The sequence below is a fragment of the Bolinopsis microptera genome, chromosome 11 (assembly GCF_026151205.1).
Source record: "Bolinopsis microptera isolate Bmic1 chromosome 11, MBARI_Bmic_1.0, whole genome shotgun sequence".
In the NCBI taxonomy this organism is placed as follows: domain Eukaryota; kingdom Metazoa; phylum Ctenophora; class Tentaculata; order Lobata; family Bolinopsidae; genus Bolinopsis; species Bolinopsis microptera.
The window spans coordinates 10,404,329-10,432,040 of record NC_087082.1 but is presented as its reverse complement, the minus strand read 5'-3'; the positions used below and the strand labels follow the sequence as shown (position 1 = coordinate 10,432,040).

The 27,712-nt window shown below is 37.7% G+C and overlaps 6 protein-coding genes across 7 annotated transcripts; all 6 read right to left on the bottom strand.

Annotated features, from left to right (window-relative positions):
• Positions 1 to 18: 18 nt before the first annotated feature.
• LOC134822789 (nucleolar and coiled-body phosphoprotein 1-like) lies at positions 19 to 24,148 on the bottom strand. 2 transcript variants are annotated; one of them, XM_063834044.1, is made up of 8 exons: positions 24,120 to 24,148; positions 2,215 to 2,368; positions 1,982 to 2,055; positions 1,635 to 1,733; positions 1,315 to 1,398; positions 822 to 1,028; positions 601 to 701; positions 19 to 434 (listed from the first exon to the last, which is right to left on the bottom strand). In XM_063834044.1, exons 2-8 carry the CDS (start codon positions 2,355 to 2,357, stop codon positions 276 to 278), a joined length of 867 nt encoding a protein of 288 aa, XP_063690114.1. In that variant the 5' UTR covers positions 2,358 to 2,368; positions 24,120 to 24,148; the 3' UTR covers positions 19 to 275. The 2 variants fall into 2 exon arrangements, with proteins under 2 accessions (XP_063690114.1, XP_063690115.1); XM_063834045.1 differs by having other exon boundaries at positions 822 to 1,025.
• On the bottom strand, positions 2,620 to 10,496 carry LOC134822791 (putative beta-lactamase HcpD). The gene is made up of 6 exons (XM_063834046.1): positions 10,445 to 10,496; positions 10,244 to 10,338; positions 9,864 to 10,026; positions 9,513 to 9,641; positions 7,389 to 7,467; positions 2,620 to 3,263 (listed from the first exon to the last, which is right to left on the bottom strand). Exons 1-6 carry the CDS (start codon positions 10,493 to 10,495, stop codon positions 3,025 to 3,027), a joined length of 756 nt encoding a protein of 251 aa, XP_063690116.1. The 5' UTR covers position 10,496; the 3' UTR covers positions 2,620 to 3,024.
• LOC134822794 (uncharacterized) lies at positions 10,728 to 24,143 on the bottom strand. The gene is made up of 3 exons (XM_063834050.1): positions 24,113 to 24,143; positions 11,217 to 11,387; positions 10,728 to 11,041 (listed from the first exon to the last, which is right to left on the bottom strand). The coding sequence occupies exons 2-3, from the start codon at positions 11,368 to 11,370 to the stop codon at positions 10,848 to 10,850; spliced, it is 348 nt and encodes a 115-aa protein (XP_063690120.1). The 5' UTR covers positions 11,371 to 11,387; positions 24,113 to 24,143; the 3' UTR covers positions 10,728 to 10,847.
• Positions 11,810 to 15,888, bottom strand: LOC134822793 (uncharacterized). Its single transcript, XM_063834048.1, has 3 exons — positions 15,777 to 15,888; positions 12,224 to 12,336; positions 11,810 to 11,948 (listed from the first exon to the last, which is right to left on the bottom strand). The coding sequence occupies exons 1-3, from the start codon at positions 15,881 to 15,883 to the stop codon at positions 11,812 to 11,814; spliced, it is 357 nt and encodes a 118-aa protein (XP_063690118.1). The 5' UTR covers positions 15,884 to 15,888; the 3' UTR covers positions 11,810 to 11,811.
• LOC134822788 (dnaJ homolog subfamily C member 21-like) lies at positions 16,037 to 22,772 on the bottom strand. The gene is made up of 11 exons (XM_063834043.1): positions 22,545 to 22,772; positions 22,140 to 22,278; positions 21,713 to 21,863; positions 21,073 to 21,293; positions 20,880 to 20,934; positions 20,083 to 20,180; positions 19,843 to 19,941; positions 17,277 to 17,402; positions 17,014 to 17,114; positions 16,692 to 16,902; positions 16,037 to 16,519 (listed from the first exon to the last, which is right to left on the bottom strand). The coding sequence occupies exons 1-11, from the start codon at positions 22,768 to 22,770 to the stop codon at positions 16,270 to 16,272; spliced, it is 1,677 nt and encodes a 558-aa protein (XP_063690113.1). The 5' UTR covers positions 22,771 to 22,772; the 3' UTR covers positions 16,037 to 16,269.
• Positions 22,944 to 24,366, bottom strand: LOC134822792 (proteasome maturation protein-like). The gene is made up of 3 exons (XM_063834047.1): positions 24,265 to 24,366; positions 23,770 to 23,938; positions 22,944 to 23,403 (listed from the first exon to the last, which is right to left on the bottom strand). The coding sequence occupies exons 1-3, from the start codon at positions 24,357 to 24,359 to the stop codon at positions 23,254 to 23,256; spliced, it is 414 nt and encodes a 137-aa protein (XP_063690117.1). The 5' UTR covers positions 24,360 to 24,366; the 3' UTR covers positions 22,944 to 23,253.
• Between the last annotated feature and the right edge of the window lie 3,346 nt (positions 24,367 to 27,712).

Sequence of the window (27,712 nt, the reverse complement as noted above, 5' to 3'; positions counted from 1 at the left end):
AACAAATCTTGACACGACTTTGTGTAAAAGGTTAAAACTTAAAAGATGGTTAAAGAAATTACCAAAACTGTATCAGTAACCGAACAGTTTCAGAGGCATTTACCATCAATAAAATTAAAAGACATAAATCTAGTCTATAAATGTCTTTCAGGGAAATCGGCATCGATATACTGATACTTTCAGATAATTAGTCAGAAAACTGTTAAAATGATTTCAATAAATTAAACACCCTGGCAAAATAATAAATTACACTTTTAAAAGACCGCGATTTGCTCTCAGTCTGAGTCAGAGTCGAACTTTACGGAAGTCACGCCCATATTGATGGCTCCCCCCTTGTATGTCCCCCTCTTCTTTTTGGTCTTTTCGTGTCGGAAGCTTTTTCCCTTCGTGAATTTGAGGATCTGGTTTGCTTTGTGGCCAAACTCATCGGCACCCTGCGGTAATAGCGATAAGAAAATATAAGTGGTGTTCCCAAATATTACAAGTAGTATACCCCAAACTTTTCAAAAAAGTATACAATCGAATATCTAACCAATTCAATTTTTCTTTTCGCCAGAGATTTTAAACTTAAAGAGATATTTACAAATCACTTGGACTAACCCCTTTGGCTTCGAAAGCATTATTTGTCAACTCCTTCTTTTTAATGATGATTTCTTCTTCCTTAATTCTTCTAAAGGATGAGTTAGACTGCTTCCTTTTCACTGAAAAACGTTATTGTTATTAACGTGAGCCGAAGGATCAACTGAGGTGTGATAAGCAATAAAGCTGTTTATTTCAGATATATCGTTAGAGTTGATCGACTGACCGGATACAAAACTTACGTTTAGATTTCTTAACCGGCCTTTCCTCCTCCTCTTCCTCCTCTTCCTCCTCTTCTTCCTCCTCTTCCTGGACAACACTCGTGACCAGACCACCGGGTACTGTTTTCTCTTCTGTAACAGCTGGAGTCACAACAACTTCTTCCTGTGGTTCAGGTGTTCCTGGAACGGGGGTTTCTTCTGTTGTTTCTTCCGTTGCTACCTTGTCTTCTGAAGTTTTATTATTAGAACGGTAAGAATAATGACTGTTATATCTCAGTGACACTAAATAAAATTCGACACTGAGTATAGTACTGACGTTGCTCGCATATTACTTAATCAGCCGATGGGGGAGGTGGGTTTCCAAGTGATTACGCTAGTGTAATTTTGACAGAGAGTGTAAAACTGATTACGGAGGGGGTCCAGGGGGTTAAAATCGTCCAAAAATTGATCACAGATTATAAGTAATATGTGTAATATTACCCCTAAGTTCAATTTTTCTTGACTGAATTTTTACCTGCAACTTGTATTATTTCCACAACTTCGGGTGTTTTGTTCTTCTTACTTTTCTTAACCTTCTTCTTCTTCTTTTTCTCAGGTTCTGAAGTTTATAAAAATTACCATCCTGGGTTGAAAGACTTAGCCACGTTTTGCAAGAACACCAAATGTTAAACAACGCTAATATTCCACTCTCTCCACCTCTGTTACAACTATCAGTTTCAATAAACTGTTGAGAGACACCTGTTTTGAAGTTCACAACAAATCAGAACAACACGATCACTCCTACAGGAAACCACCCAGATAAAGTTGTTTTATTTTGTAAAGCGTAAAACAAACCTGTAGCCGTCTGTCCGTTGGTCTCAACAGCTGTAACTTCAGTCACAGAGTTGTCCACTTCACTGAGCTTCCTCTTCTTGCCTTTCTTCTTTGCAACACCTACAGGTGGACAATTAAAGAAATTTACTATAATTCTCTCGTTCAGACCTAAGTTCAATCAAAGACTATTACATTGTATTACATTGTATTACATTGTATTACATTATACATAATAATTTTGCTGGAGGAATGACAGAGAGATCTCCTCTCTGTGGGGTGGTCACGCAATGTGATGGCCCTGTTAAAGCTTAACAAATCTTAACAAATCTCAACATAGGTGACATAGGTAGGTAGGACTTTGCTTTTACCATTTACAGCAGGTTGTATCACTTCACAGGTACCATTCATTGGAGTTTCAGTAGCAGCGGGTTCTTCTTTAAAGCTGCAAAAGTTATAATACAGTTAATTAGAGAATTAACAGTTAAGATTACCTGATAATAGAATTAATCAGATAATTTGAAAAATGCAGGGTCAAAATATCGCTCATATTCAATAAATGCCACTACTCACCACCACATAAATAAAGTTAAACTGAACCTACTTTGTTTTGTAAAAGTCTATGAGGAGATCTAATGTTGGTCCGGACCATGGTGTTGGGTTGGGCCTCTTCTTCGCAAACTGTTTAGCTAGCTTCTCTGACACAGTGAGCAAGTACTGGTGAACTATACTATCTGATTCTGACATATTATCTTACTGGGAGGTTTGTTGTTTTTTTAATTGTTTGATTAGAAATAAAATATCAATTCGAATATTTATATTTTACTTGACAATGTTTTATTGGATGTGGTCGATTAATTTAATTAAATGGTAATTAAATTGCTGAACCATCGAGAGGAAATTGATCGACATTCGGAAGAGAATTGTTCATGTAACTGGGTGAAACATATTATCTCTATTCATAACACTGCACGTTTGACGAAAGATGGAAAATTGAAACTCGACAAAATAGTAAAATCTTAGACTGACGAGTTCAACTCAAAAATCAATAAATATCAAAACGTATAAAATTCAAATTTCTACATAATAAATTACCCTAAACATAATGATAGGAATTCACTTATTTCAATACTTAATTTTAATCTCTGGAGGGCCAGGCAACTACAAGGCACTCAGCGGGGTCACGTACTCAGTCTGATGGTCACGTACTCAGTCCGATGGTCACGTACACGTTTCATTCTCGGGTAATAAGTTCTCTGCCAAGCCCAGATACTACCAGATTCTTAGTGCAAGGTGGGGGATCATCACCACAAAGCGCCACAGCGCTAATCCTAGTCCAGGGCAAGTTCAAACACGATACTAAACACTAATCCAACTCGGACTTTTAATTAACAAATAATTAAACATCTATTAGTTAATGAGCGAGTGGGCCGCTGCCAAGATTCTGTTCGGTACTCCCCTTAAACGGATCTTTCTGGAATCTAAATATCTGAGCTTTCTCGTTATAAAGTTTAAACTTGTTGAGATCCTTGTCCACTCCCTTGCCCTGGTAATACAAGACTCCCAGGTTGTGACATGAACGGTGGTGTCCTCGGGAGCATCCGGTCTCTAACAGCGGCACTGCTTTACTGTAGTCCTGCTCTACTCCCATACCTGGTGGGTGAGAACTTAGAGTTGAGGTAAATATCCGGATTACCACAATGGTAACTTAGGTGTGAAATATATTTAAATATTCTGGATTCTGGAACTCTGTGCTTGTCAGTTTATATGTACTATTTATACGATGTTTTCAGATGCTTTTGCAATGTGCGTGGTACAATTATTATAGATTCTGGATATATACTGTATACACAAATAAACGTTGGAGTTTGACCTAAACATAGTTCAATTCTTTGGAACCATGTATCATTGTTGATAGGTTGCGTTGAGTCCAGTTATCACAAAGCTATATGCGCCGGTTTTTTTTATTCCTACATAATATGCGTGGTGAAATTGTAAATTCTGGATAATATATCCAACTATATGAAAGTTGTAACTTGGCCCTGAACATCGTTCCCTTTGTTTGAAACCATGTTATTGTTGATAGGTACAAGTTGCTTAGATATCGATTATGTAAAAGTTATGCTTCGGTTATTTTCATCTTTTATGGGTTTGTTAGTGTCCCTAGGCCAGCCACTATACACTCCGATATCTCAAGCTCAAACTTATTTTTCCTAAATCTAATCGTAGATGAACGCTATTGAATTATTATACTTTTTCAATTTGTCTAAAATTAGAATAGTTTATTTACCAAATGACTATTCATTTTTTAGGGGGAAAAAATGAAATACAAATCATGAGAAGTACATAAACACACGCAAAATATAAAAATTATGTAACTGTATTTATTTGGAATGCCATAAGGATCGGAATCTGTCAAGAAAAAATTGTTATTGGAGACAAATTTCATATGGAAACATATTATGACAGTCAAACTATAAAGGAAAAATACTAATTAAGACAGTTAGTTTTAAAGATATAATAACAAATATATCTCCTTTTAGTTTTCAAAAAATAGACATGAATTCGAATAACAATTGACGAATATAATTATATGCGATCATCTTAACAATCACTTTTTTTTTCTTTTCAAAATTTTAAAAATCGATCATTTAAATCAAATTTACCCCAGGCATTTTATTGTTCATCGATCCTATTACAGATCATTTAAAATAAAAATGAATTCGAATATCAATCGAACGAATATCATTATTGTCAACAATCACCTTTTTTTTCTTTTTTCCCTTTCTTTCTTTAAAAATATTTAAAACAATCACCTCAATCAAATTTGCTCCATACCAGTACAGGCTTTTCATTGTTCATCGATCATTTTAACCAATCATCTAATAAATCGATACTTTTTTTACTTTTTGTAAATTTTAAAAACCAAATATCATCTCAATCAATTTTGCCCCACGCAGCACGTAGAGCGGCCCGTGACGTGAGACAAAATCAATAATTTTAATCACTATCTTAATCATTGAAAATTTAAATATTCGCCTAAATCAGATAAAACGAAAATTATCACTTAATGTGGGAAGAGGATAGAGATCAAATGTATAAAGTAGTTCTGATCAGATCTCTGTATATCCTCGTCTTCTTTGAGCCAGATGACGAACTTTTCCATAGATTGTGAGTGGTAGAAGGAGGACTTTTGCTATGTAGTTTCTGTACCGTGCAGTACAGTAATGAGATTAGAAACACTGTTAAGTTAACTTGGTTTGCGGTGTTCAGCTGTGGGTTTTCGTGACCTCCAAAGGCTTTCTTTATACAGATCATCTGAAGCAACATGCATACAAGCACGATCAAGCAAGGCAGACCAAACTGAACTAAAGGTATAACTATCTCCGTGATAATCATCATGTGATTTGCTGCGCCATCAGACAATGCAAAGTAACGCATCATCAACCTTATTAAAAGACCTGTTGTGCGTTGTCCAATTGTTTCTAAGTAAGTGATCATGTTCCATGGACCATAATTAACACCACATTTTGGGCTATCATTAATACTAGTTAGGAGATCATTCCAGAACCAGAATACCCTTGTCTTCTTTGAGCCAGATAACAAACTTTCCCGAGTATGTAGATACTTCTGATCAGATCTCTGTATATCCTCGTCTTCTTTGAGCCAGATGACGAACTTTTCCATAGATAGTGAGTGGTAGAAGGAGAACTTTTGCTATGTAGTTTCTGTACCGTGCTCTCATTTCCGGTTTACGCAGGATCAGGATGGTTGGGAACAGTGCTGCGTTCATTAGAGGAAGTGTCAATTCTAACAATACACAGATGGGTACTGGCAATACGGGGGACATATACGTCACCAAGGGGAATGTCATCATACAGTACAAAGAGACGCTACTCAAGTACAGTAGTGAGATTAGAAACACTGTTAAGTTAACTTGGTTTGCAGTGTTCAGCTGTGGGTTTTCGTGACCTCCAAAGGCTTTCTTTATATAGATCATCTGGAGCACCATGCATACAAGCACGATCAAGCAAGGCAGACCAAACTGAACTAAAGCTATAACTATGTCCATGATAATCATCATGTGATTTGCTGCGCCATCAGACAATGCAAAATAACGCATCATCAAATCTATTACAAGACGTGTTATGCCTGGTCCAATTGTTTCTATTGCAATCATACTGCTCCATGGACCCCCAAAAACACCACATTTTGGGATATCATTAACACTAGTTATGAGATCATTCCACTCCCAAACATCAATAATGCACAGGACCAGGAGAATGGACGGGTAAATAAAGAGGACTATTTTCAAAAGTCGGTTATTCTGCCTGTAAAATGGACGCATTATGTTGATAGTCTTCACAACCGTTAGCACAAGAACACAAAACGTAGAAGTAACGTAGCAGAGTACACCAAAGGTTTGGCAGACCAGAAATGTCCAAGGATGCATCCTCATAGAAGGGTCCTTCAAGCACAGTAGTGATATTGAGCCTCGTCCTATCTCGAAACACGCACTTCCGATGTCCACAGCACCAATCAGAATGAAGAATAGGCAAGAAATCCTTCTCCAGTCCTTGTGGTAATCATATAATATGATCACGGAGTTCTGGATAATAATATAAAGAGCTATAGTGATATTGATTGGGGATATATATTGAAAGCCCAAGTCATGACCGTCAAAAACTGGAGAGGTGCTGGGAGGCGAGTTAGCGGTAGTCATATTATTAGTCCAGATCATTGTTCTGCAGGGTAATTTTACGAGGATTTGGAGGGAACGAACTAACTATACAATTCCGAAATGAACTGCGGAAAAATACTTGGAAACTTGCTCTTTTGTATCAAATTATCTCTGACGAAGATAATGCACTGTGAGAATCTTACTTATAGTAGCTACAGTGACTTTTGGATTCTCGTGACTTTATTTCCTATTATTTCTAATACAATGGCTTTAAGAAAAATATATGGGTGAAATAGGTCCTCGTTGTTTTACAAAGATCCAATGTTAGCATCTAACGTGAGCGTGAAAGATGATCAAAGCTTTATACTTTTAAATCTTTTAAAGATTTTAGATAGTTATCCGTCATGCAGTACTGATTAACTCTTTGGGATGTATTTTTACCATCGAAGAGTAAGAATACAGTGTCATACAGACATTATTTTTCAAAAAAGTCACATTTTATGTGGTAAACTTGTTCAATCACTTGAACAAGTGATTTAATTCTCTGTAATTTATCCCGAATAGCAAAGGTTGTTAAAAAGCTGTTCCAAATAAGGACAGGGATAATAGAAGTGCAAATTTTACGACACTTTTTTTACAAAGACCACATATATTCGGTGAATTTGATGTTATTAGTCAGATATTGTTGAGAAATTACTGCTATTATACCGCAAATCTGGACTAAGATGATCTGATTCAGGGTATTAAATTAGTTTTGGATAGCATAATAAATTTTGTAACCAGAGTTAAAAAATCATGAATCTACCCTACCGGAGGTTACAAAGAAAAAAAAATGCGATTTAATTTTCAGAACAGATCTTTTAAATAGGGCACACAACAGAGGACTTCTAAATTACCATTGTCTTTGTCACATTTTTCTGTGATCCGATTTTAGGCTTTAAAGGATTTCTCGGAGAAATTTTGGGTTTGGTAAATGGTGAAAGGCGATAAACCCTCAATTTTGCAACTTCTTGCAAGTACCAAAATATTGTTGGTTGACCCTGAAAGTGAACACCTAGTTAGAGTAGAGATTAAAGTAAGCAGAGGATTGCACTGACCTTGTAGATAACAGTTAGCTTTAGAAAAACAACTCTCCGTATTGTGTTTGTTGCAGCCAATAGTAAGGTACTCGAACGCCTGAAATGGTTCATGTTAGGAGATAATAACAACTTGATGATTATAATATTTTCCGGGAATTATTTTCTCGAAAAGTCGTGGACACTGGTAACCGATAATTTTCTGCAAGGGTTGCCAGAGTATTGTGAGGACAGACAGCGAGTCACCTAAGACTGGCTGGCGGGAAGTTTCAAAACAAATAACAGTGACGCACTATATATATTGCAAACTATATTGTATCATGCGCACGTATCACATTACGTACATCTTCCAATCATAACCGGAAAAAATGATAACAAATAATACCTTGGCTTCGTTTCGAGCCCCGCGTTTCCTCCGCTAAATCGTCGGGAATTATCGCAGGTAGCACTCAACAGCCAAGGTATTATTGTATTATATCATGCTCAGATTACAAGACATCTGCTATTTTTTTAAATAAAGACTAGTTAGTAGTTACTGTCAGAAAAATTACATGAACGAAGTTTTCTAAGTACAGTCAGTCTGGCTCAAGAGTCAAGCACTATTTGATGCGGGGAAATGTTTGGAGGGATCTTAACGTCTGTATTGTAGAGTGTAGACCAGTTCACTCAACAGTTCAGAGTACAGATTTAGGGGGAGACCTGTCAAGGAAGTGGCTTACAACTTACACTCTACAAAGTACACACCTGGGCCACTGTTTGTCTAACTCTTGTTTGACTGCGACCTTTCATTAGTTCTACTGTCATGTAGCTATACAGTGCGACTCTTGAACCCTCTTTGGCACTCGATAACCCAGAATAATACTCACTGACATGACCTTCCTCCCTCTCTTCCCTCTCCTCCTCCTAGCAACACTCCTCCACATCACCACCGCCTCTAAATGTGCGCTTCAAACCAGCAAGGTGCCAGTTCCTGCCAACAACCCCGCTGGTATCTACCCAAACCAGATAGACGTGACATATCCTAACTTTGCGATCACAGCAACTTTTAACAGCGGGAGCAAGTTCACGGTAACATGCGTTCAAGAGGGGTACACTTTTACTAACGGTATAAGGGAGATAATAGGGGTAAACGTTACCAGGATTAACACCGAGGGGACCATTATAGTGGAGTGTAATGACCAGTATTTCGTGCCTAATATCTGGGTACAAACAGAGGGCCAAACAGCTACAGCTACCTCCTACAGGGCAGTTTACTGTGTGCCAGGATGTGCTCCCATAACAGATAACACGCTGGTGGTTCACTACAACCCAGCTTCTGTTTCCTCTGAGGACTACTCACCTCCCGTCCTGCCTAATGCTAACTTTATCAGTACTGTCAACTGCAGGACAGGCTACACAACTGCTGCCAACCCGTCCGGTGCTTCTCAGGTCAGCTGTGTCTCCAGCGGAGGGGTGGCTAAGTGGGTTCCTGATCCGAGTACTCTTCTTAAGTGCTACAAAGGCTGTCAGGACGTGAGGACTACTGTGAAGTTTGGGTCAGCCACAGCTAGTCCTAACCCTCAGGGAGCTAGCTTTACGGTGGGGAGTGAGATTACGTTTAAGTGTGAGCCAGGGTTTGAGCTGGTGGGGTGGGAGGTTCTGACTTGCAATGCTAACTCGGTGTGGAGTGAGGGGCTGCCAGAGTGTGTGCTTTTAGGGAGAACAACCAGGGGGACTGTGGTCTCCAGCTTACTTATCATATCTTATTTGATAGCTGTTCTGTAACTCTGAGAGGAGGGACACTCTTGGCTTGAACATGGGAGTGCTATTTGAACTGGTAACGCTGTCAGTTGTCCCATCTGGCTTCTAATGAATGTAATGATAACACTTTCTCTATTAATTATGGAAACTTTTTTTATGATACTTGACATAAAATTTTACTTATCGATAATAAAATGTGAAGTTTGTTTTCTGTTCTATTCCGGAAACTGGAAAGCCGAGATTGCTACCCTTATAAAACTGTACTACTCGCTTTTTATGATCCAGAATGATAATAATAATATGTTGAAATGTTATCATATCATCTTTAAAACAATTGCTTTGTTACTAATTAAATCATACTAATTTATTTTGATACCTGACTTTTTTTGAATCAATAAAAAGTACCTTTTTGTAGTCCCTCTCGACGAATTTCCCGAACTGTAGTAATCTAGCGATAGCAACGCAGCTGCGCGGGTTAGTGGTGGAACACGCACGTGCAAACATGTCCGCGGCTGCAGGCACGTCTTTTTCTACCTGTGTGAGAGAAGGGAGGTCAGAAATACTGAGATAGGATATTTTACATCCTTTTATACAGGAATCATATCTCGATCTGAATTACAATCAATACGATGTATACACATATTTGAAGGTAATCACGATAAATAATTCCCCCGTCACATACGATTACCATCTAAAAATAATTTAATATTTTCTCAAAGAAAATATAAAAAGAATGTAACAAAATCACGTACGTACAGGAGTAGTCCCGTCAGGCAGGTCTATCCCCTGTAGCAACATGTGACCCGCACTATGACAACTTGCTCCCGCCTCGTACTCGTAACAGTTCTTCTTGAACTGCTCGAACCCTTCTTTAAACTTGTGGAGCCGCTCTATCATCAGCTTAGCGTACTCGTGGCATCTGAGTGGAGATGTTTTATCACATGATCCCAATTATAAGTGTTATTCTCGTATCTAACAGAAATAAAAGCGTTGTCATTATATGGTTATTTCTGTCATTTTAAGAGCCAATAAGGCAGGTCCAGGCACTGTTTTGTTTTCCAGATCCGATCAGGCACAAAATAAAAATGATCTGATCGGCTCCTAATTCCTACTCCTAGTGCTGACTCAGTACTTACTCGGTCGCTTTTCTGTAGGTCTCACAATCTTCCTTCATCTCCACAATAAGACTGTTGTAATAATCAGTCTGCACTTTCTGGAACTCCGCATTTATCTGAAACGTAATTATTATAACATAATAATATCTCAAAAAACGTTAAAACAAAACTTAGATAGAATAAGAAATGTTTAATCCAATGATAACTAAGAATGACGTTTACCTCCTCAGCAGTTTTCTTATCGTCCAGTTGAACAAAACCTTCCTCAGACATGGCTAAAGTGGGGTTGAGAGTTTAGGTGGTTTTTGGAAATGTTTCGCTTATGTGATATTTATAAATCTCAGTTTATATTGCGTTAAATTTGTTAAGATTCGGAATTGGAAATACAGAACATCGAAGAGTTCGAGAAGAAATTAATTATATTCATTTTGATGAAATATCATCTGACAATCACGGAAACGACCATGTCCCAGGTTGTCTTAAGAGCAGACAGTAAAACGACATATTGAGCATAAATTCCAACCCTTAATATGAAAATATTCCGAAACAAAGCCAATGTCACCACTACCATTTCACCACTTAATTATAACTTATATAATTTATAAAAACAGCACCACCATACTCTCTACAAAGCGAACAAGATCATAAAGGCAATCATGAGGCAGAACAATCCCATAGCTTCAGAGAGAGCGAACCCCAGGACACAGTAGGAGAAGAGCTGGGTCTTGAGGGAGGGGTTCCTGGCGTATCCCTCTACCAGGGAACCGAACACTGTACCAATACCAGCACCGGATCCTGCTACTCCAACTGTAGCACATCCTGGAGAGAGGGGGATCCATTGTGACTTGTGAGCGGACATATCGTTCAATGGGAGTAAAATAGTAGATTTTTAAATCTGATTAACATCTAGTAGTCGAATCTTATTGAGTCAACAAGATTAAATAAATTTAATTATCAGCAAATTAAACCAAATTACATAAAACTGCCAGCTTACCTGCTCCGATGAACTTGGCAGCCTGTTCGAAACTCTCGTCATGACAGACGGGAGAGGAATGGAGAGATCTCACCATAAGGGATTGTACGGTAGCCAGGGGCTGGATCAGGGGCCGAGCTACGGCAATACGGGAACAGAGACGTGCAGCAAACATTGTGAGAGTAAGGGTGCCTTAGCTTGGGGGAAGAGCAGAGGTGAGGAATGTAGTATTTATATTGGTAATATTGAATAATTTCATAACGCGAGTGTAAAACTATTGCATGACGTTCGCGGCAGTTTGAATAAAGACGCAACAAATGTTTTTATATCATACAAATCAATACAAAAATACAATCAGTAAGGACAATATCTTAGTAAAACTTAATAAATTAGTTCAATAAATAATCCCTGGTCTGAATTAAACAAAAGTGCCTCGCCGATCAAAATCAAAATCGTTCGCTCTGTCCTAACTCTCTTACAGAAGTCATAAGTTATCTTTAACTCTTCATCCACAGTATTCACATCGGAATTCGGCTTGCAATCTTCATGATCCGCCACCAGATTAACGAAAGATCCCAACTTGAGTGAGATTTTCCCAACAAAAGAGTTCAACCGCTCAGTACCGCCACGCGACACCAAAGTCAACCGGGATGTCCTGGTCTGCTAGTTTCCGTCTGGTTGTGTTGTGGATGTCCCTCATAATGTTGGACAGGGACATTGTCCGCGGGTAGTACGTCATCTCTTCTGTGTCAGCTGAACAGAATATGGGATTTAAATAAAATACAAATCAATTCTGAATTTGCCGATGAGTCCCGGACTTGACGGCGTGGGACTTGCCGACGCAAAAAGTTAAGGCTAGGGTCTGAGAATTTTGTCTCAACCTAACCCTAACCCTTATCTTTTGCGCCAAAACATCCCACGCCGTTGAGTCTCAAGTCGGCGAGTCCCGGACCCTATTAATCAATATTCAGTCAGATTGTCTATGATTAACTAAATATTCACACCTCACTGCAATAAAAGTAACTTACAGTAAAGAACGCGGATTAGAGGCTGACTGTTATCGTGTAACACCTTCATGTTAACAGTACACTCCGGGTTACTCTTCTTAACCACTGGATTGGAGACTTTGTTGAAATACTCTCTGTCAACATTGCCAGGTTAGTGAAGCAGAAGGTTATATCACAATCCGTAAACAATCAGAGTTAACACCGTTTTCTACTGTATTTTAAAAAAGTCAGGTTGATCGTAGTGTAGCCAATCATAACATCTGTTTTGATGGTTATAACCCAGTGGCTTAAAGTGAGAAATTTAAGAATCTAAATCCTAGTCATAATATTTCCATAGCCATTGACTGATTTTTGTCAACAAAAAAATATTCAAATTAAATTAAAATTAGTCGCTCTCAGGGGTTCTCAAGACGTTCGAATCGAGCGCATGACATGTAAGATCTAGCTAGATTCTTGTTTATTCTTGGGACAAAAAACGCGCAAAATGCACTTCAATTATCAAACCAAATTTGTCTGGAAATTTTGGAGTTCCTAACTCAAAACATTCTCACTTTATGGTGACAATAGAGAAAAAGAGGGAGTGGCGTTTTTTATGGGTCAAATCTAAGTTTGATCCATATCTATATTCTCTGAAATTTGTAAGCAATTCTGACACGAATTACGTGAGTTATTAAAGGGTTGCGTGTGGGTAGTTACTTAGCTAGGCCACCCTGTATAAACAACCAAAATGTTGCTTTGCGAACAAAAGCTTTGAGGAGAGGTTTTACCTTGCACAACTTATCCTGCAATCATCAAATAAATCGTGCTTGCCAGCAATATTTGTAATTTCAATCCCTTAAATATTTCAATATGAGGACACAGAATGGCATCCACGCGATACCTTACTGAATAATCCCTCAGACCCCAGCGACCCTGCCTCAAATCATAATATTCAACTATCTCAGAACATTTTCCGGGTAATAGAGTAGATTACTGTGCATGTGGGGTGATGTACATTGCATTGTACAAGTAAAAAGTTTGCTCCATTACTAGGGGCAAGGAGTCTATCAGCATGAAGTGTACTGATCTGTCCTCCTTTAACAATCCCAGCTGTGAGTAGCTGCAGTTTTCTCTTTTCCTGTTATTTGATCCCCCTTTTTAGTTTTCATAAGAAACTTTCTGAAATATTGTGCCTTTTTTCCTGATCTCCTGATGACATTGTATAAAAATCCGGAGGATTTTTATCTGTAAGGATGTAAAAGTTGTAGCTTTAAAAATTTGGTTCACGTTGTACAAAGCCACACTACGAATTACAGCTCAGACTAATTCTAAATCGAAAACCCATGATACAGATTAAACATAATAAAATAGGGATCACATATGACTTGAGATCTCTAATAGAACCACCTTTCTAAATAAAGTTACCCCAGGTTTTGGTAAGGTAAACCTACGGGCGTACTACGCCGAGAAGTTCCGACTTCCGAATAGTTATGATCCAACTTCCAAGTGAGTCGTAAATACCCAATACCCGCCGAAAAGTACCACGCATGGGGACTGACCACCGACGGAATTAGAGCCACCAAGAAATGCTGGACTAGGACTAAGGGTTTGTGGAATTTTCAGATTTTCGTTTGACACGGAGAACTATTCCAGGATATCGGTAAAAACCTAATTTGATAGAGAAAAATTCAAACATTCAGTATACAACTATATCACAACTTTAATCATGTTGATAAAAGTAAATTTATTAGACGAACTATTTCCCTAGTCCCTGGATCGGATAAATAGTACATACCTCCGCCGTGTTTTATATTTAAGAGTTGTTGCTTTGCAGACGGCAATTACTGTACCTACTTGTTCGAGGATTCCGTCGCCAAAATTTGAAAATTCGAATATTTTATAGCACGCCCATTCAATATTAAAACACTCATATTTTTCTCTTTGAACATGCTGAACGCCTATTTTTTCGGAGACGGTAGATTATTAAATGTTGCATCTGATCTGAAACATTGAGGCAAAACGGATTAGAAATGACGAAGTTATCAAGCATTTTGTTCCTCGAACAAGTGGTGGTAGTAAGTCATACCAGAAAGAATTATTTCAATTGTATTGGGCACTCATCCTCACGGTACACGAATTCCAAGCACTGGAAGCAGTTCAAAGGTCCTTCACCCGCAGGATATCAGGCTGTCAGAACTTGGACTACTGGGAGAAACTAAAAATCCTCAACCTCCCATCCCTCCAAAGAAGAAGAGAGAGATACATCATTGAAAATGCCTCAATGGCAAAATCACAAATAACATTGAAATGATCGCCTAGGAACCAAAGCAAGAATACATCCACTTGCTAAGAACTGCCCTTTCTACATAAAGACCATGTATGAGAACCCGTTTTCTGTCAAAGCTGCAAAATTATGGAAACTACTGCCATAATCTGTGAACACTTTCGATTGAACATAAATATCTGTGAATACTGCCCTCGACAAAGTTCCTGAGAATCCTCCAACGGCAGGCTACACTGCTGTCTGCAGCAACTCTCGTTGTCTACGTGATGTACGATGGCCCTGACATTCAAAATACATTAACGTAAAACTTATTAATCACAATTTTAATGTTGTAGTCAGCCTGATATGATATATTGTGATAATTCCGAGTAACTTCGTTTTCATTTTATATATCATTGTTCTAAAATGTAAAAAAGGAATTAACCAAAACTCAGAGCCAATCAGGCTGCTCACCAGTGTCCCACGGATCCGGACCATGTGATTACACTACGGGTTATACAATACACATATTACATATTATGTATAATTCTGCGAGCAGTTGACTGTTGAGTAATTCTTAGGAAGTTTATTAGACTTAAGCTTCCATCTTTCCATCCCCCTGATGGGAACTCTTGCTTTAATCTAGATAATAAAAATTGCTTCTGTGGATGTGAGAGCTTATTAAATTAAAAGCAAAACTTGAGTTGAATAGAAATGACGTCATGCACAGTGCACACCCTCATTGTGTCAATTTCGCTGAATTTAATTATAATTGATTACCTTTACAATATTATGTGATGAGAAAGTGTTCAATCAGCGTTAAAAGACATCACATGATTAGCATAAACATTAAACAATGAAATGATAATAAAATCCAGCTTTGCCAGCTTTGGGACTGTATGTCATTTAGTTCTCCGTATTGTTACTATACTAATACTATGTTACTATGTTATAGTTGCCAATGAAAATTCCATGTGTTTACAGATATAAATATTACACTCTTGAACAGGACCGTGTGGCTTAGTTGGTTAGAGCCTTCTCCTCCAATATGCAGAATACGGGTTTTGGGCTCGACGACGATCATTTTATTCCCATTTTTGTTTGGCAATTATGAATAACTAACGAATAACTAATAATACCTCAGTAACGTAATCAGCAAAGCACGATACAGTATGGTATGGAATTAAGGGTGAAACATAATGAAATAGTCACCCCGCCGCGGGGCGACCGAAAAATGTATAGCCACTTTTTCCGTCTAAAACATATTTCTAGTCGCTTTTTATATTTTAGCCACTGGGGGTTATAACGGGGTAAATTCATATATTAACATACCTGACTTCCCAAGTACCGGCATATCTGTCAAAAGGGCAGAAGGCAAGGTTTATCTCTCTGATACCTTGAAGGGTTATCTGCATTGCTCTGGCTCTGGGACCGGACATTATGCTAATCTGTGTGTTTCTTATTAAGTAAACATGATGAAACAGGATTCATTTTTGGAGGAAATTCGCTTAAGTTTCGTAGTAAAATTGCAGAATGGGCAAAATATTTAAAATGAGAATTTCACAATGACAGACACAATTAAATAGAAAATAAAGAGGTGCCTGAAATTGAAGTCTGAATTGCATAAATTGAGATGAATAATTTATGTAAAGGTGAACAACTTAACTTAGAAAAATTGGACTGAAACCAACAAACATAAATTCGTCGTGAAACTACTACTATACCTGCAAATATACTAAAAACAGCACTCCCTGGTTTAAAACCTGCTTGAAAGGAACACGTTACAGACTCTTATAAATCTAAAAGATTAGACGACTTCCTTGGGTCACCTCCTTCTCCCTTTCTTTCCCTTCTTATTCCCCGTTGGTTTTGCCACCGGTTTTTCAACAAACTCTTTCTTTATAGAATGTCCGGTTTCTTGTAAGTGATTGAAAAGTTTAGTTTTACTCGGAAAGTCTGCACCGCACATATTACACGCCGCTTTCTTGGGACCAGCGGCGGGAGTAGGTTGAGCAGGTGGGGCTGTACTGATTATGGTGTAGTCTGACTCGATGTTTTGTGACGCCGACTCTTCTCTGATGAGGGATATTAAAGTTGTTAGATTGATTTTATTATTTTGGAGGAGCACCGTAATTGTATGCCGTAAAAATGATTATGAACTGAAATACTGGCACGGTTTCATCCTTTTAGCCATGTAAACGACCAAACGTATAGACAATAACTGCACAGAAAACCAACGGTACTAACATTTCGCCTCTTGGTCTGGTTAAGACAGGGACACCGCACTCAGTAGTCTCTTCGTTAGTGTAGTGATAGCTCATGTACTCTCTCCATTCCTCCTCAGGGGCATAATCACTCGGTCTCGGGGGTCCGCCCGTCTTTTCTGAGGGCACATCTTCTTTACTGTTAGCGCCAGCGGGGATATTTTCAGGAGAAGTTTTTTCGTTAGAGGTGATATCTGTTGGAATATTGTTTTACGTTAGTATGTTTTTTCTTCGAATGTTGCCCTTTTTAAATTATACTACGATTTAGATTCCTGGTAGCAACAATGAATTTGTATCTCACTCACTGACTAACAAGTCTTCAGACTCCATCCCCACTTCTTCCACCTTCAAATCTACCTCATTTAAGTTACAGTCTTTGAGAGCTTCTGATAACTCGTTGGAAACCCTGAAATTAAGAACTGGTGAATTTTAAGTATTTTGCCTAAAATTGTAAAAACTTGATTTCCATGTGAAGAAGATAGACTTCAAGTAGGCGTAAATGGCGCTGTAGGACGTAGGTGGTTGTGGTTATATAAGATCAAAACACTGGCTCGCTGTAATCACTTACGATTCTTCTCCTTTAAGTTCGGAAACGTCATACAAATCTTCCTCTTCTTCCCATGCCTGCTGCCTTCTGTTTTTCTTCTTCTTTTTCTTCTTTGTTGACGGCGTGGGGGCGTCATTCGTTTCAAGTCTGAAGAAACATATTGTGTTATAATCAGAAGAATGTCGAGTTAACAAATTACTGGTAACATTATGTTTAGAGCAATTCTGGAGCGTGCACTGATCATAAATCTATAATTCTGGCGCTGATGATCAAATTATGACGCGTGTGTTACTCTGTAGCTGATTGCTCGAGCTTATTTAATATTTAGGATTATATACGGAGGCCTTGTTTATTATGGTGTGTAACTTGAAAAGATATTCTTAAAAGTGACTTATGGTTACAACACCTACTATTAATAATTGCTACATTATGCATTTCTTGGGGCTCCAATGTTACTGCCCGATTAGGCCCCTAATTATGTGGGTGTATTGATCTGTACACGGTCACGTGACCAAATTAACGGAAGTTCTATTCGATTAGGTTGAGTTAATTCATTGTTATGTTACTACAGACCAGATTATAAATTCATTATGGGGTGCAAGGTCAATCTCATTTGTCGGTATCCTTTTTATTTATAAATTAACTTGTGGCAGACTTAAATATGATGCTATTGTCCCTGAACTAGTCGCACCGTTTAAGATAATAATTACAAATGTTCATTGTTCAGTGCAGTCTTTACTTTTATAGGGCACGGAAGTTTTCGGTAAATTATGTGAACGTTTTGTTCGCTCAAAGACCTCAATAAGATTGAGACAAAGCGATCGTAACATACACGTACTGACTTAAACAGCTGATGATGTCTTGACCCGCTCCGCAGGATTATCAAGTGGGGCTCCTCTCAAGCCACTTTGTAATACAATACGGTTCTGATTCTATCATCAGTTTGCTGATTGTTATCTGGTTGCCACGCTCTGGCCCTGACACTATAGAAACCATCGGTCCTGTTAAGTGTTAAGCCAGGCTTTCTACTTGTAATAGTCATTAAAAAATCTGATCACCAAGTCAGTTACCAACATTTATTTGATGAAGTTATGATACCGCGATTCGGTGATATGCTTAACGAAGTTTCTTATCTCCTGATTGTTTAGAACTATCTTGAATAGCAAACCTTACCTCCTTTTTTGCACACAAATTAACATGTGACCGAATAATTAACATACCCTATTATGTAGCTATTATGTAGATGAATCATGGAGTTCAACATTAAAGACCACCCCTGTATTACCCAGACCCACCCTGTTTGCCTCTTTAGGACGGTGAATGTGAGTGATATGAATAGTCTCTCTGCAGAGATGTCCCAGATATGTACAATTTGTTTATTTGTGGCCCAATTCGAGTTAGAACAGACGTTATAATTTTATCAAGCTTCATTTCAACGTTTGCTTGTTTTTCCTTTCTTTCTTTGTTGGTTAACGCACGTATTCTCAGGGCTCTGTGCTGGCGGTTATAGGACTCCTCGGAATCCTCTTTAGCAGTTCCGTGATTTACTTTCTTCTCTCCCGCAAAATCCGACTGGCCAACTGTCAGAACTTTTTAATCATAAACGTGGCTGTCAGTGACGTTTTGGTGTCTTTCCTCGGCTTCTTCAGAGGACTAGGGATAATAAACAGCAAGTTTGTTGGAGCATCTGACAGTACGAATATTACTTTATTCTGTGAGGTGTACACGATAGCTCTACAAAGTTTGGGAAGCTCAGGAATGCTGGCCCTGCTTCCTCTCACCTTCGACAGAGCAATAGCTATCATGTTGCCTCTCCGACACAATTCTATTATTACCAAGACAACTTGTGTGATCATGTTTGTAGCAAATTGGCTACCCATTCTCGCGCTACTGCTCTACGAAATAGTGGCTTACAAAACAGGCTCAATCACGATAGAATACGATAACAGATATTACCGATGTCGAATGTCGGGGACAAGTATGATTCTAGCTTTCTTTATATCTGTCCCGTTTTTCCTCATCCTTGTCATGTACGGCACTATCCTCTTCGTCATCGTCAGCACCGGACGACTCAGTGGTCGCTTCCTGGTGACTGCTTCCGGTATAATAATAACGGGTCTGCTAGCTTACTCTCCGACAGTAATCACAAGCATATGGGACATACCACATAGCTATGAGGTGTCACAAATATTGACTGTAACAGTGTTTTATACAACCGGTGTGATTAATCCTCTGATATACGTCGCATCCCATCCTACTACACGGAAATATGTTGAGGCTCGAGCTCGACTGGCATGGAGCTTCATGAGAAGAACTGAAGTAGAGCCGTCGATAAATCCCAGTAGATTTGAACTTTGCGAAGTTAATGGCAACCTTGGTGCTTTGGAGGTGTCCAACTCATTGCGAGTAGATACTGTGAGGTTGCCCAACCTTGACTCTTTTTTTCATATTTGAATTCAAAGTATTTGTTAAAATTGTTATTTCCTGCGTTTTTTAATTATATTGGTTCTTCCGTTCTAGTATACTGTAGTTTATAACGTTACATTCAACAAATAATTAGAGGTAAAAATTGAAGTTTTAATCTTACGGTTGGGAGAGACCTGCAGCTTTCAACTCAGACGCAAATTCTCCCTGTAATTCTGCAAGTTTTTCCTTGTGCTTTTTAGACTTCTCGTGTTGTTTCATCCTGAAATTGATAATTCATTAATATACTGAATCGTACAGACTGCATATTCACAGGATACGTACAATAAAACAACTTACAAAGTATCATGATCATAATTTAAAATGTCACAGTGACCGATAAAAATTTAGTTCAATTACTCACATTTTATCTGATTTGAAAAGCTTTTTGCACAGCGGACAATAAAACGGGTCCTCTTCCGTCTCGCTGTCTGAAAACTCGTTCAATAACCCATCCAATTGCTGAAAATTACAATCTTTACAACATTATAAGGTGTTGGTTATAAGCAGTATGTTAGTACTTAACAGGCTTTAATTACATAAAATAATGCTTCCAAGTTTTCCACACAGGATTTGAGTGGTTCACAAAGAGCTTACTAGCGTTTTTAACCGCTTCATCAGAGAAGTCGCTTAATAAGACAAATTTCTTAACACCATCCTTGGTCGCAAGATTGGGGATGTGTAATGTGATGAGAGTGACTGTACACATTGCTGAGAACGGTCGTACGTTAGCCACTTACATCAGAACCTTCATACCTTTCAGTGTCATACTAATTTTGGCTTAAAATATCGACCATGTGCCATTCAAGGAGCACATGTAGCTCAGTACGATGTGAGTAGCTGAATACTGAATATATGCAGGCTTGCACGTCGATCGCGTACGCGCGGCGATTATATTAATTCGACGTACGTGCGCGCCCGTTAAACGCTAGAAAACGTTGTCTGGACAACTATTTGTAAAGGCGCGTTACGTTATCTAATCTAAGAAGTTGTGACCCTTCACTGGCAATATATTACTGAAGTTGTGAGGGAACTTTCGTTCATCAGTACCCTGGTCCCTGTAGATAGGGTTCAACATTCATATAATTATAATAATAAACAAAATATCTAGGAGAGAACCACTTAGATGACTAAGCATCAATTATAATCTTATGTACTGACCTGCTCATGTTCAGCAATACTGTCTTTTTCCTGTTCTTTCAGTCTTTCTATTTCTCTGAACAAAATAAATTATAAGGATTAAGTAATATGATATTTTGTTTTATGAGGTAAAAATACCCGACCCTAAACTGTTTTTCTATTTGTTTTTCTGAAATTTCACACAAACAAATAGGTTCAATAGATTCAAACTTACTCTGCACGTTTTCGTCTCTGATCTTCTTTCCTCTTTTTCTCGGCAACCAATCTCTCTTCTTCTAAAACCCTCTGTTTTTCTTTCTGCGCCAAACACCTTGGATCTTTCTTCTTAATGTGCGATACTAAACTTCTCACTGATTCGTTGTACTCCTTTTTAGCCTCGTCGACAAACTTTTTGTTCTCTTTTTCCATAGCACGTAATATACGCCTTCCATCTGCCTGGATCAATTAGTCAAAACTCGGCTTTGGCTCAATAATTCAAAAGTAGTTGTAATCCGAATATAAACTTAGAGAGTGTTCAAATTCCCTAAAGGTATACAAATAGTAAACCAGTGCGAGGGCCCAGTGGCGTAACGAAGGGCCCCGCCGACCCCGCTGGGGGGGGGGGTGTGTGCCATCTTAGGGGGGCGCCAAAATCGTCGTTTGAATGTGGGACAATTTGGAAAAACTTAACTACGGTACTTTAGAAACACATTTTTTTACAGATTTTACCGGCGTATCCTCTAAAATCATCTAATTTGTCCGGAGGGACCGCTAAGTGCAATCCTTTTACACTCAAAAACTTTGATATTCAATTAAGCATAATTAACAGAAATCAACTATTCCAAATAACAGGGGAAAAAGAATAAAACAAAGACCTGTCGTATATCGTAGAGATCGTCTAACCACATGTAATTTCTCTTGGTACAGTAACTCTGCCACCATCCGTAGAATTGCCTCACGTCCTCAAACTCAGTATCTGATGAACCAAAGTTTGGGGGATCCTCCCAGTCTGATGCCTCCACGTACCTGATAATTAATTATTCCATTAGTTAATTAATCGTCAATATTGATAACTTTGAAAATGCCTGACTTGCCCGTCGAATTATAAATTATTTTAAAGGATAGAGAACTTTATTAAAGTAGCGCATTTAAAACGTTTTCTAATCATGGAAATTTTACACTCTGAAGAAAATTGCTTATCTTTCATCTGTAAAATATTCATTATTCTAATCAAACCTTCAAACGATAAGAGATATATCGCTGTTAAATATTACCTTCAAAAATTCGTGAATCAAAACATACCTCTGATCTTCTTGGCTTATTTGAACAAAGAGGTCGTTGTAAACATTGTAAAAGCCATCTGGTTCATCAGTAAAGCCATTGTAACAAGACGAACCGTAGAAACCCATAACATTAATCTGCTCATCTTTGTGATCTGACCCTGCAAACATTTTGTAAAAAGTTGACCGTTTTTACCGGGATTGCTTTCGTTGCCAACAAAGCAACTTCACTACTCATACTGTCCGTTATGGGATAAATGACTTCATAACATGATGTTAATAACTAACTTATTATTAAAAAACCGCAGTTCAAGAATCAAGTCTTCATCGTTCACTAACTTATTTAACATGATGATATTGATAACAATTAATAAAAACAGTAATTAAATAACTAATTAATTAATTAATTAATTATAACTAAACCCACCTCCCCTCAGTATCTGTTCCCGGTGTTTATCATAAAATGCCTTCTCCTGGGGGTCACTCAAACAATCGTACGCCTCCTGTATTACCTGGTATACCTTGTGCGCTTCTTCTTCATTGTCCTTGTTTTTGTCAGGGTGCCATTTAAGCGCTAGCTTCCTGTGCCCTTTCTTTATCTGATCAGGGGTTGAGTTGCGCTCTATTCCTAACACTTCGTAGTAACATTTCATTCTAGAATATGTGATATAGTGTAATGATTTGCGAGGGATACTGTTGGTATGGAAGAAGAAATCTTTATTTGATATGTTGTTTTGAAAGGACTTTCAAGTATGGTAAATTTTTAATAGAGTGTACTTGAGTTATTTTTAGTAACATAAAATGAAGGAAGCAGTGAAGCACAATCTGATAACAAGTTAACTTCTATGTAATATTATATATTGAAACTCAGATAATCTAAGTATTTAACGAACATTAGTCAGTACTTTTGTTGACTAATCACCAAAATATCCTTCCCGGATCGGATGACAGCGAACAAGGTTTTAATGATTTATTAGCGTTCTTGTAGGTTGTAAGCAAATACAGTATGCAATTTTACCACATGTATAGAAAAAAAATTGTCGAAGGACCAGCCTGAAGTTCAAACCTGAAATCATAAATACATTACAATCTCATAACAACAGTCTTCATGTTTATATCGTTATTTAACCGCACATCTAAGCAGTGGCATTACATCTGGAGTGTTGGGGACTGTCCTCCCAGGGGCTGGGACCATCGAACAAGTCCTCAATTGCCAAGTCCTCGTCCATCCCGGCGAACACTTCGAGGTGGAGGTATGAGGACGCTACTCCTGGCAGTCTGCCAATCTGAGTTGGCACAATATTACTTGAAATAAAGTAACGAGTTTGTGAGTTTATGAGAGCTCGTGATTATGGTGCAAGTGATTAGGAATAAATCTGAACTTTTTAAGTTAGATAGACGATAAGATTTGTATCATCAGTCATGCACTATGTGAAGTAAGAAAAGTTGAAGTTATTAGTGATGAAGGAGTAAAGTATTGATTACTTGTCATGTGGAACCTAAACAATAATTAATTACAGTAAATTTAATAATGATACAATATTACACATAACGGTAAGAAAATGGTTTGAACCAGAATGAAAGACATTTTAAGCTCGAAAATAAAGACCCATTCCATTTAAACCTGATTTGATCAAAAGTTAAAATCTTACCCGAGCTGCACTAGCTCGCTCTGCTTGGATTGTCATGGGTAGAGCAGAACCACTAATACTGTTAGACATTCCCAGTTTAATACGGTGCTGGTTAAGCTCGTAGAACAGTTCTGATTGCTCAAGAGGGTGTTTTGTGGTGATCTCTGATCTCTGATTCACCAAGCCAACTCTAGGAGAAAATTCAGTCATACACAAGCATGAGCATGTACGCATTATCATTATAGTTCAACAAATTTACATAATCTTAAATTTGATCCTTCGAACAGCTGTTGAGCAATGAAACGCAAACATAATCTTAGCAAAATGAATATATTTCTTTTATCTTCAGCATTTAATCAGTCACATAATCTCAAATTATTTGTTATATAGTAGTGTTGAAAGTATTAAAATTTACATATAAATCAAAAATTCCATCCAAACATTTTAATGCATAGATTTGAAAATGGTTGCACTTAATTATTCCACTATGTAATCTGATCTCAAATTTAATTGTACCTCATGGTGTCAAGAACACCAAATGGGCCAGGCTCAGGGGCTTTCTTCATTGTGGTAGCAGGGCGAAGAGGGGGGATTGTGAACTGCTTCTCCATAATTCCTAAATTTAAATGAATAATTAATTGTATAATGAAATTTAAAATCATGTCTTGGCCAGAGTATATAATAACTGTAAAGTTAGAATATAGATCACATTTGTTTTCTGCCTTTATATTCATATCACTCAGCTCCTTCTTTTCTATAGCAATTTATCCAAGTACATTGTATTAAAAAAAATTGTTTTAAAAATAACAATTAAAGAATGGTATATGCATAAACTAGAAAACCTGCTAGTTGAAAGTTATATTAGAGGAAATTTAAAATCAAGTTTGTTCAAAGTTATAAGTACTGCATCAAAAAATATGAATTACAGCCAAATTTATGAGTAGTGAAAGAGTGAGATTTAATGTAGGCTGTAGCCAATCATCAATCATGACGTATCATATTCGTAACGACACAGTCAAAATTAGTTGAAACACAATCTTTTTATTTTATTTTTGATACAGTTGATTCAAGAAGGGGCAGTTGAAGTTAACATAGTCACAAAAATGATGTGACGAAGTCAACATTTATTGTCCCTATTTGGAAGAATTGTACCTCTTTTAGAATTCAATATTCTTTTACACATTATTGGTAGATTATTGTCCAGCAAATCAAAGCTCAAGTTTAACGATGTTAAGTTAAATTTGGCTAAGTCACTAAAAATGTGACAGTATAGACAAACAATTTAATTATATAATTCAATTTCAACCATAATAATAAGAACCTATTTTTACCATGTTGCGATGTTTCAATTGTGACACTGAAAACATATTACTACCACAGAATAATGTATGTGACTGGTATGGTGCGTGGTTGTAATAGTGTTGATTGATCCAGTACGTAATGTAGGGTGTTTAAGATAGTACATCAATATTTGCTCAATTTCAAACATGTGTAGATATCATCAAGACTATGTGACAAAGTAAACTTATTTGTGCCTGATGTGTGCTCTTTGCTTGCGACTTATAAATATTATAACAATTTCCAGCACTTCCAGGTTATAAATAAAAGAAAAAGTGTCAAACAGTATATATACAATAAAGTAATTCAAGTGTTGCAATTGGCAGAGCACAATACAGAGGTAACGGAAATTTTCCACTGTTACCAATATTATATCTTACTATATATAAAGCGAGACGATATATATATATATACAGGGTGGGCCAAAAGTCAGTACCCATACGTTGGCCTTTATAGCTCAGTCACTGAGTGCCCAATTTAAATACTTCTTTCTGGTATGACTTAGTACCACCACTGGTTCGAGGAATTTTTCAACTCGAAAAATATTCGCGTTCATTTTTTTCAAATGGAGGTTCATTTTCACATTTATTTGATAGTTTGGATAGTCGGATCAAGCTAAATGTTATTGAATTGTGTTTGGCCATTCGAATTACGTTTGTCCTGAAAGAATTAGAACTGTAGCTTCTCAGATGACCGAGATATGAAGCATAACGAGTTTATTCATTACGTGTGATCAGGTGATTGGTTTACCTAATCACGTGATAATGTTCCCCCGTTAACTACCCCGTTAAACATTATGGGAATTATTAAGGGTGCCCAATTAAGGTGTCGTATCACGGTGTCACATAATCACCCAGTCAATATTGTTAACGAGATACAGAAAATGCTTGATAACTTCGTCATTTCTAATCCGTTTTGCCTCATGTTTTCAGATCATATGCAACATTTGATAATCTACCGTCTCTGAAAAAATCAGGCGTTCAGCATGTTCAGAGAAAACAATATAGGTGTTTTAATAATGAATGGGCGTGGTCTAAAATATTCGAATTTTCAAATTTTGACGACGGAATCCTCGAACCAGTAAGTACAGTATGCCATCTGCAAAGCAACAGCTCTCAAATATAAAACACGGCGGAGCTATTAAGGCCAACGTATGGGTACTGAATTTTGGCCCACCCTGTATATATTTATTTATCCGCACCATTTTACTGACACCACGGCATCAACTTTAACACGGGTTTCCGCAAAAACCGTACAAGATATAAAACTGAAACTTTTTAACTGATTCAAATGCTTTAATAGCCTTAAAATCAGCATGAAAAAATCGAAAATCGGCCAAGGAATAAGAATTTTAGTACCCAAAATTTGGACCCCCAAGTGGTGTCAAAAACGCGAATTAAATAGGTAATAATTATTTTTACTGGGAGACTTTAGGGTAGGAAACTGATCCGGCCACCAAAGAGCCTTGACACCAGTCTTAAAGGTTTGACGGGTTCCTGCTAGGAATATTAAATATCAACAATCAGATATATACACATCTACTCCATCATAGGGGCAGGGATGAGGTTATAAGAGACTTCTGATAGTGGTGTCTCATATTTGCTGTCCATTTTTTTCCTCTGTACCCTCGAAGAGCTATGAGTGTGGTTCTTAACATAGCGAATCTTATTCTTGTCCTTACATGTCTTACCACATCGCAATACCTCTCTTTTCTTTTCCCGGCGATGAGGTCTGCCACTCTATTTAGAAACCGCTTACATTCTTTGGACATGCCTCCAGTTGTGAGAAATACTGCTGGGGTGAAAGTGGCCTTCTCTACGTTCAACACTCTCTCCAAGTACTCATCCTTCTTCTCCTTTTCGTTCTCTTCATATACTTTATAAATAAAAGTAATCCCATACTACTCAGCATTCCTTGTCAGGGTGCCCTAAATATAACTCATATATTTTCATAAATGTGTGACAGAGTAAACCTGGGCGCACCATTTAACAAAAAAGTCATCTAATATGTAGGTAATGGTCATGTGTACCCATCCTATCAACTGGACACTCGAAAATTTGGTCAAACACAGCAGCAAGGGATCCATATTTACTCGTCACATGTATATAGTGTGAAAACGTTTCCGTGCCGGCCATATTTAAACGATATCTTATCACCTTTTTTATAAAAAGGAATTCAAACAATATACACATGATATAGCAATGACCCTATATAAAAATTCAATATAAAAATTCAATAAAAATCTGAGTAAATTTTATCACTCCTACCAAATCGCTCGCCCAAATTTTAAGATTGTGAAAAGGCTCTTTGGGTACAAAAATTTATCTGAATCGGTGTATTTTTGGACGCTGATTCCGAATCATGCTTCCCTGGAGAGTTAAGGGCAAAAAACCGTTTTGGTCAGGTGACAGGCTAGTAAAACATGAATTCGATTGTTAGGGCTCGGGTTAGGGTTAGGGTTGTGGTAAGGGTTATGGATTGTTGCTTCGGGGTTATGGTTAGGGTTAGGGTTGGGATTAGGGTTTATATATTATGTAAAACCGTTTTGTACGGCTGCAAAACAATAAAAACCAAAGTCACGTGAAATTTTTGGGCGACCGAATTAGTGAGAGCCAAATTTTATAAA

Excerpts from the sequence above, each read along its gene's own strand:
- LOC134822789 (XM_063834044.1), bottom strand. The coding sequence starts at position 2,357 with ATGTCAGAATCAGATAGTATAGTTCACCAGTACTTGCTCACTGTGTCA. Across the intron at positions 1,029-1,314 it reads GGAAATAATACAAGTTGCAG|AAGACAAGGTAGCAACGGAA; the intron begins GTAAAAATTCAG and ends ATAAAACTTCAG. Across the intron at positions 702-821 it reads GCCGGTTAAGAAATCTAAAC|TGAAAAGGAAGCAGTCTAAC; the intron begins GTAAGTTTTGTA and ends AACGTTTTTCAG.
- LOC134822791 (XM_063834046.1), bottom strand. The coding sequence starts at position 10,495 with ATGTCTGAGGAAGGTTTTGTTCAACTGGACGATAAGAAAACTGCTGAG. Across the intron at positions 7,468-9,512 it reads TCGAGAGGGACTACAAAAAG|GCGTTCGAGTACCTTACTAT; the intron begins GTACTTTTTATT and ends GAACCATTTCAG. Across the intron at positions 3,264-7,388 it reads AGCTAACTGTTATCTACAAG|GTATGGGAGTAGAGCAGGAC; the intron begins GTCAGTGCAATC and ends CTCACCCACCAG.
- LOC134822794 (XM_063834050.1), bottom strand. The coding sequence starts at position 11,370 with ATGTTTGCTGCACGTCTCTGTTCCCGTATTGCCGTAGCTCGGCCCCTG. Across the intron at positions 11,042-11,216 it reads TGCCAAGTTCATCGGAGCAG|GATGTGCTACAGTTGGAGTA; the intron begins GTAAGCTGGCAG and ends CCCTCTCTCCAG.
- LOC134822793 (XM_063834048.1), bottom strand. The coding sequence starts at position 15,883 with ATGTCCGGTCCCAGAGCCAGAGCAATGCAGATAACCCTTCAAGGTATC. Across the intron at positions 12,337-15,776 it reads GCCGGTACTTGGGAAGTCAG|AGAGTATTTCAACAAAGTCT; the intron begins GTATGTTAATAT and ends CAATGTTGACAG. Across the intron at positions 11,949-12,223 it reads TCTAATCCGCGTTCTTTACT|CTGACACAGAAGAGATGACG; the intron begins GTAAGTTACTTT and ends TATTCTGTTCAG.
- LOC134822788 (XM_063834043.1), bottom strand. The coding sequence starts at position 22,770 with ATGAAATGTTACTACGAAGTGTTAGGAATAGAGCGCAACTCAACCCCT. Across the intron at positions 17,403-19,842 it reads GCTGCAGGTCTCTCCCAACC|ACTTGAAACGAATGACGCCC; the intron begins GTAAGATTAAAA and ends ATGTTTCTTCAG. Across the intron at positions 16,520-16,691 it reads ACCAGACCAAGAGGCGAAAT|AGAAGAGTCGGCGTCACAAA; the intron begins GTTAGTACCGTT and ends ATCCCTCATCAG.
- LOC134822792 (XM_063834047.1), bottom strand. The coding sequence starts at position 24,359 with ATGGAGAAGCAGTTCACAATCCCCCCTCTTCGCCCTGCTACCACAATG. Across the intron at positions 23,939-24,264 it reads GGTGTTCTTGACACCATGAG|AGTTGGCTTGGTGAATCAGA; the intron begins GTACAATTAAAT and ends ATTTTCTCCTAG. Across the intron at positions 23,404-23,769 it reads AGCGAGCTAGTGCAGCTCGG|ATTGGCAGACTGCCAGGAGT; the intron begins GTAAGATTTTAA and ends GTGCCAACTCAG.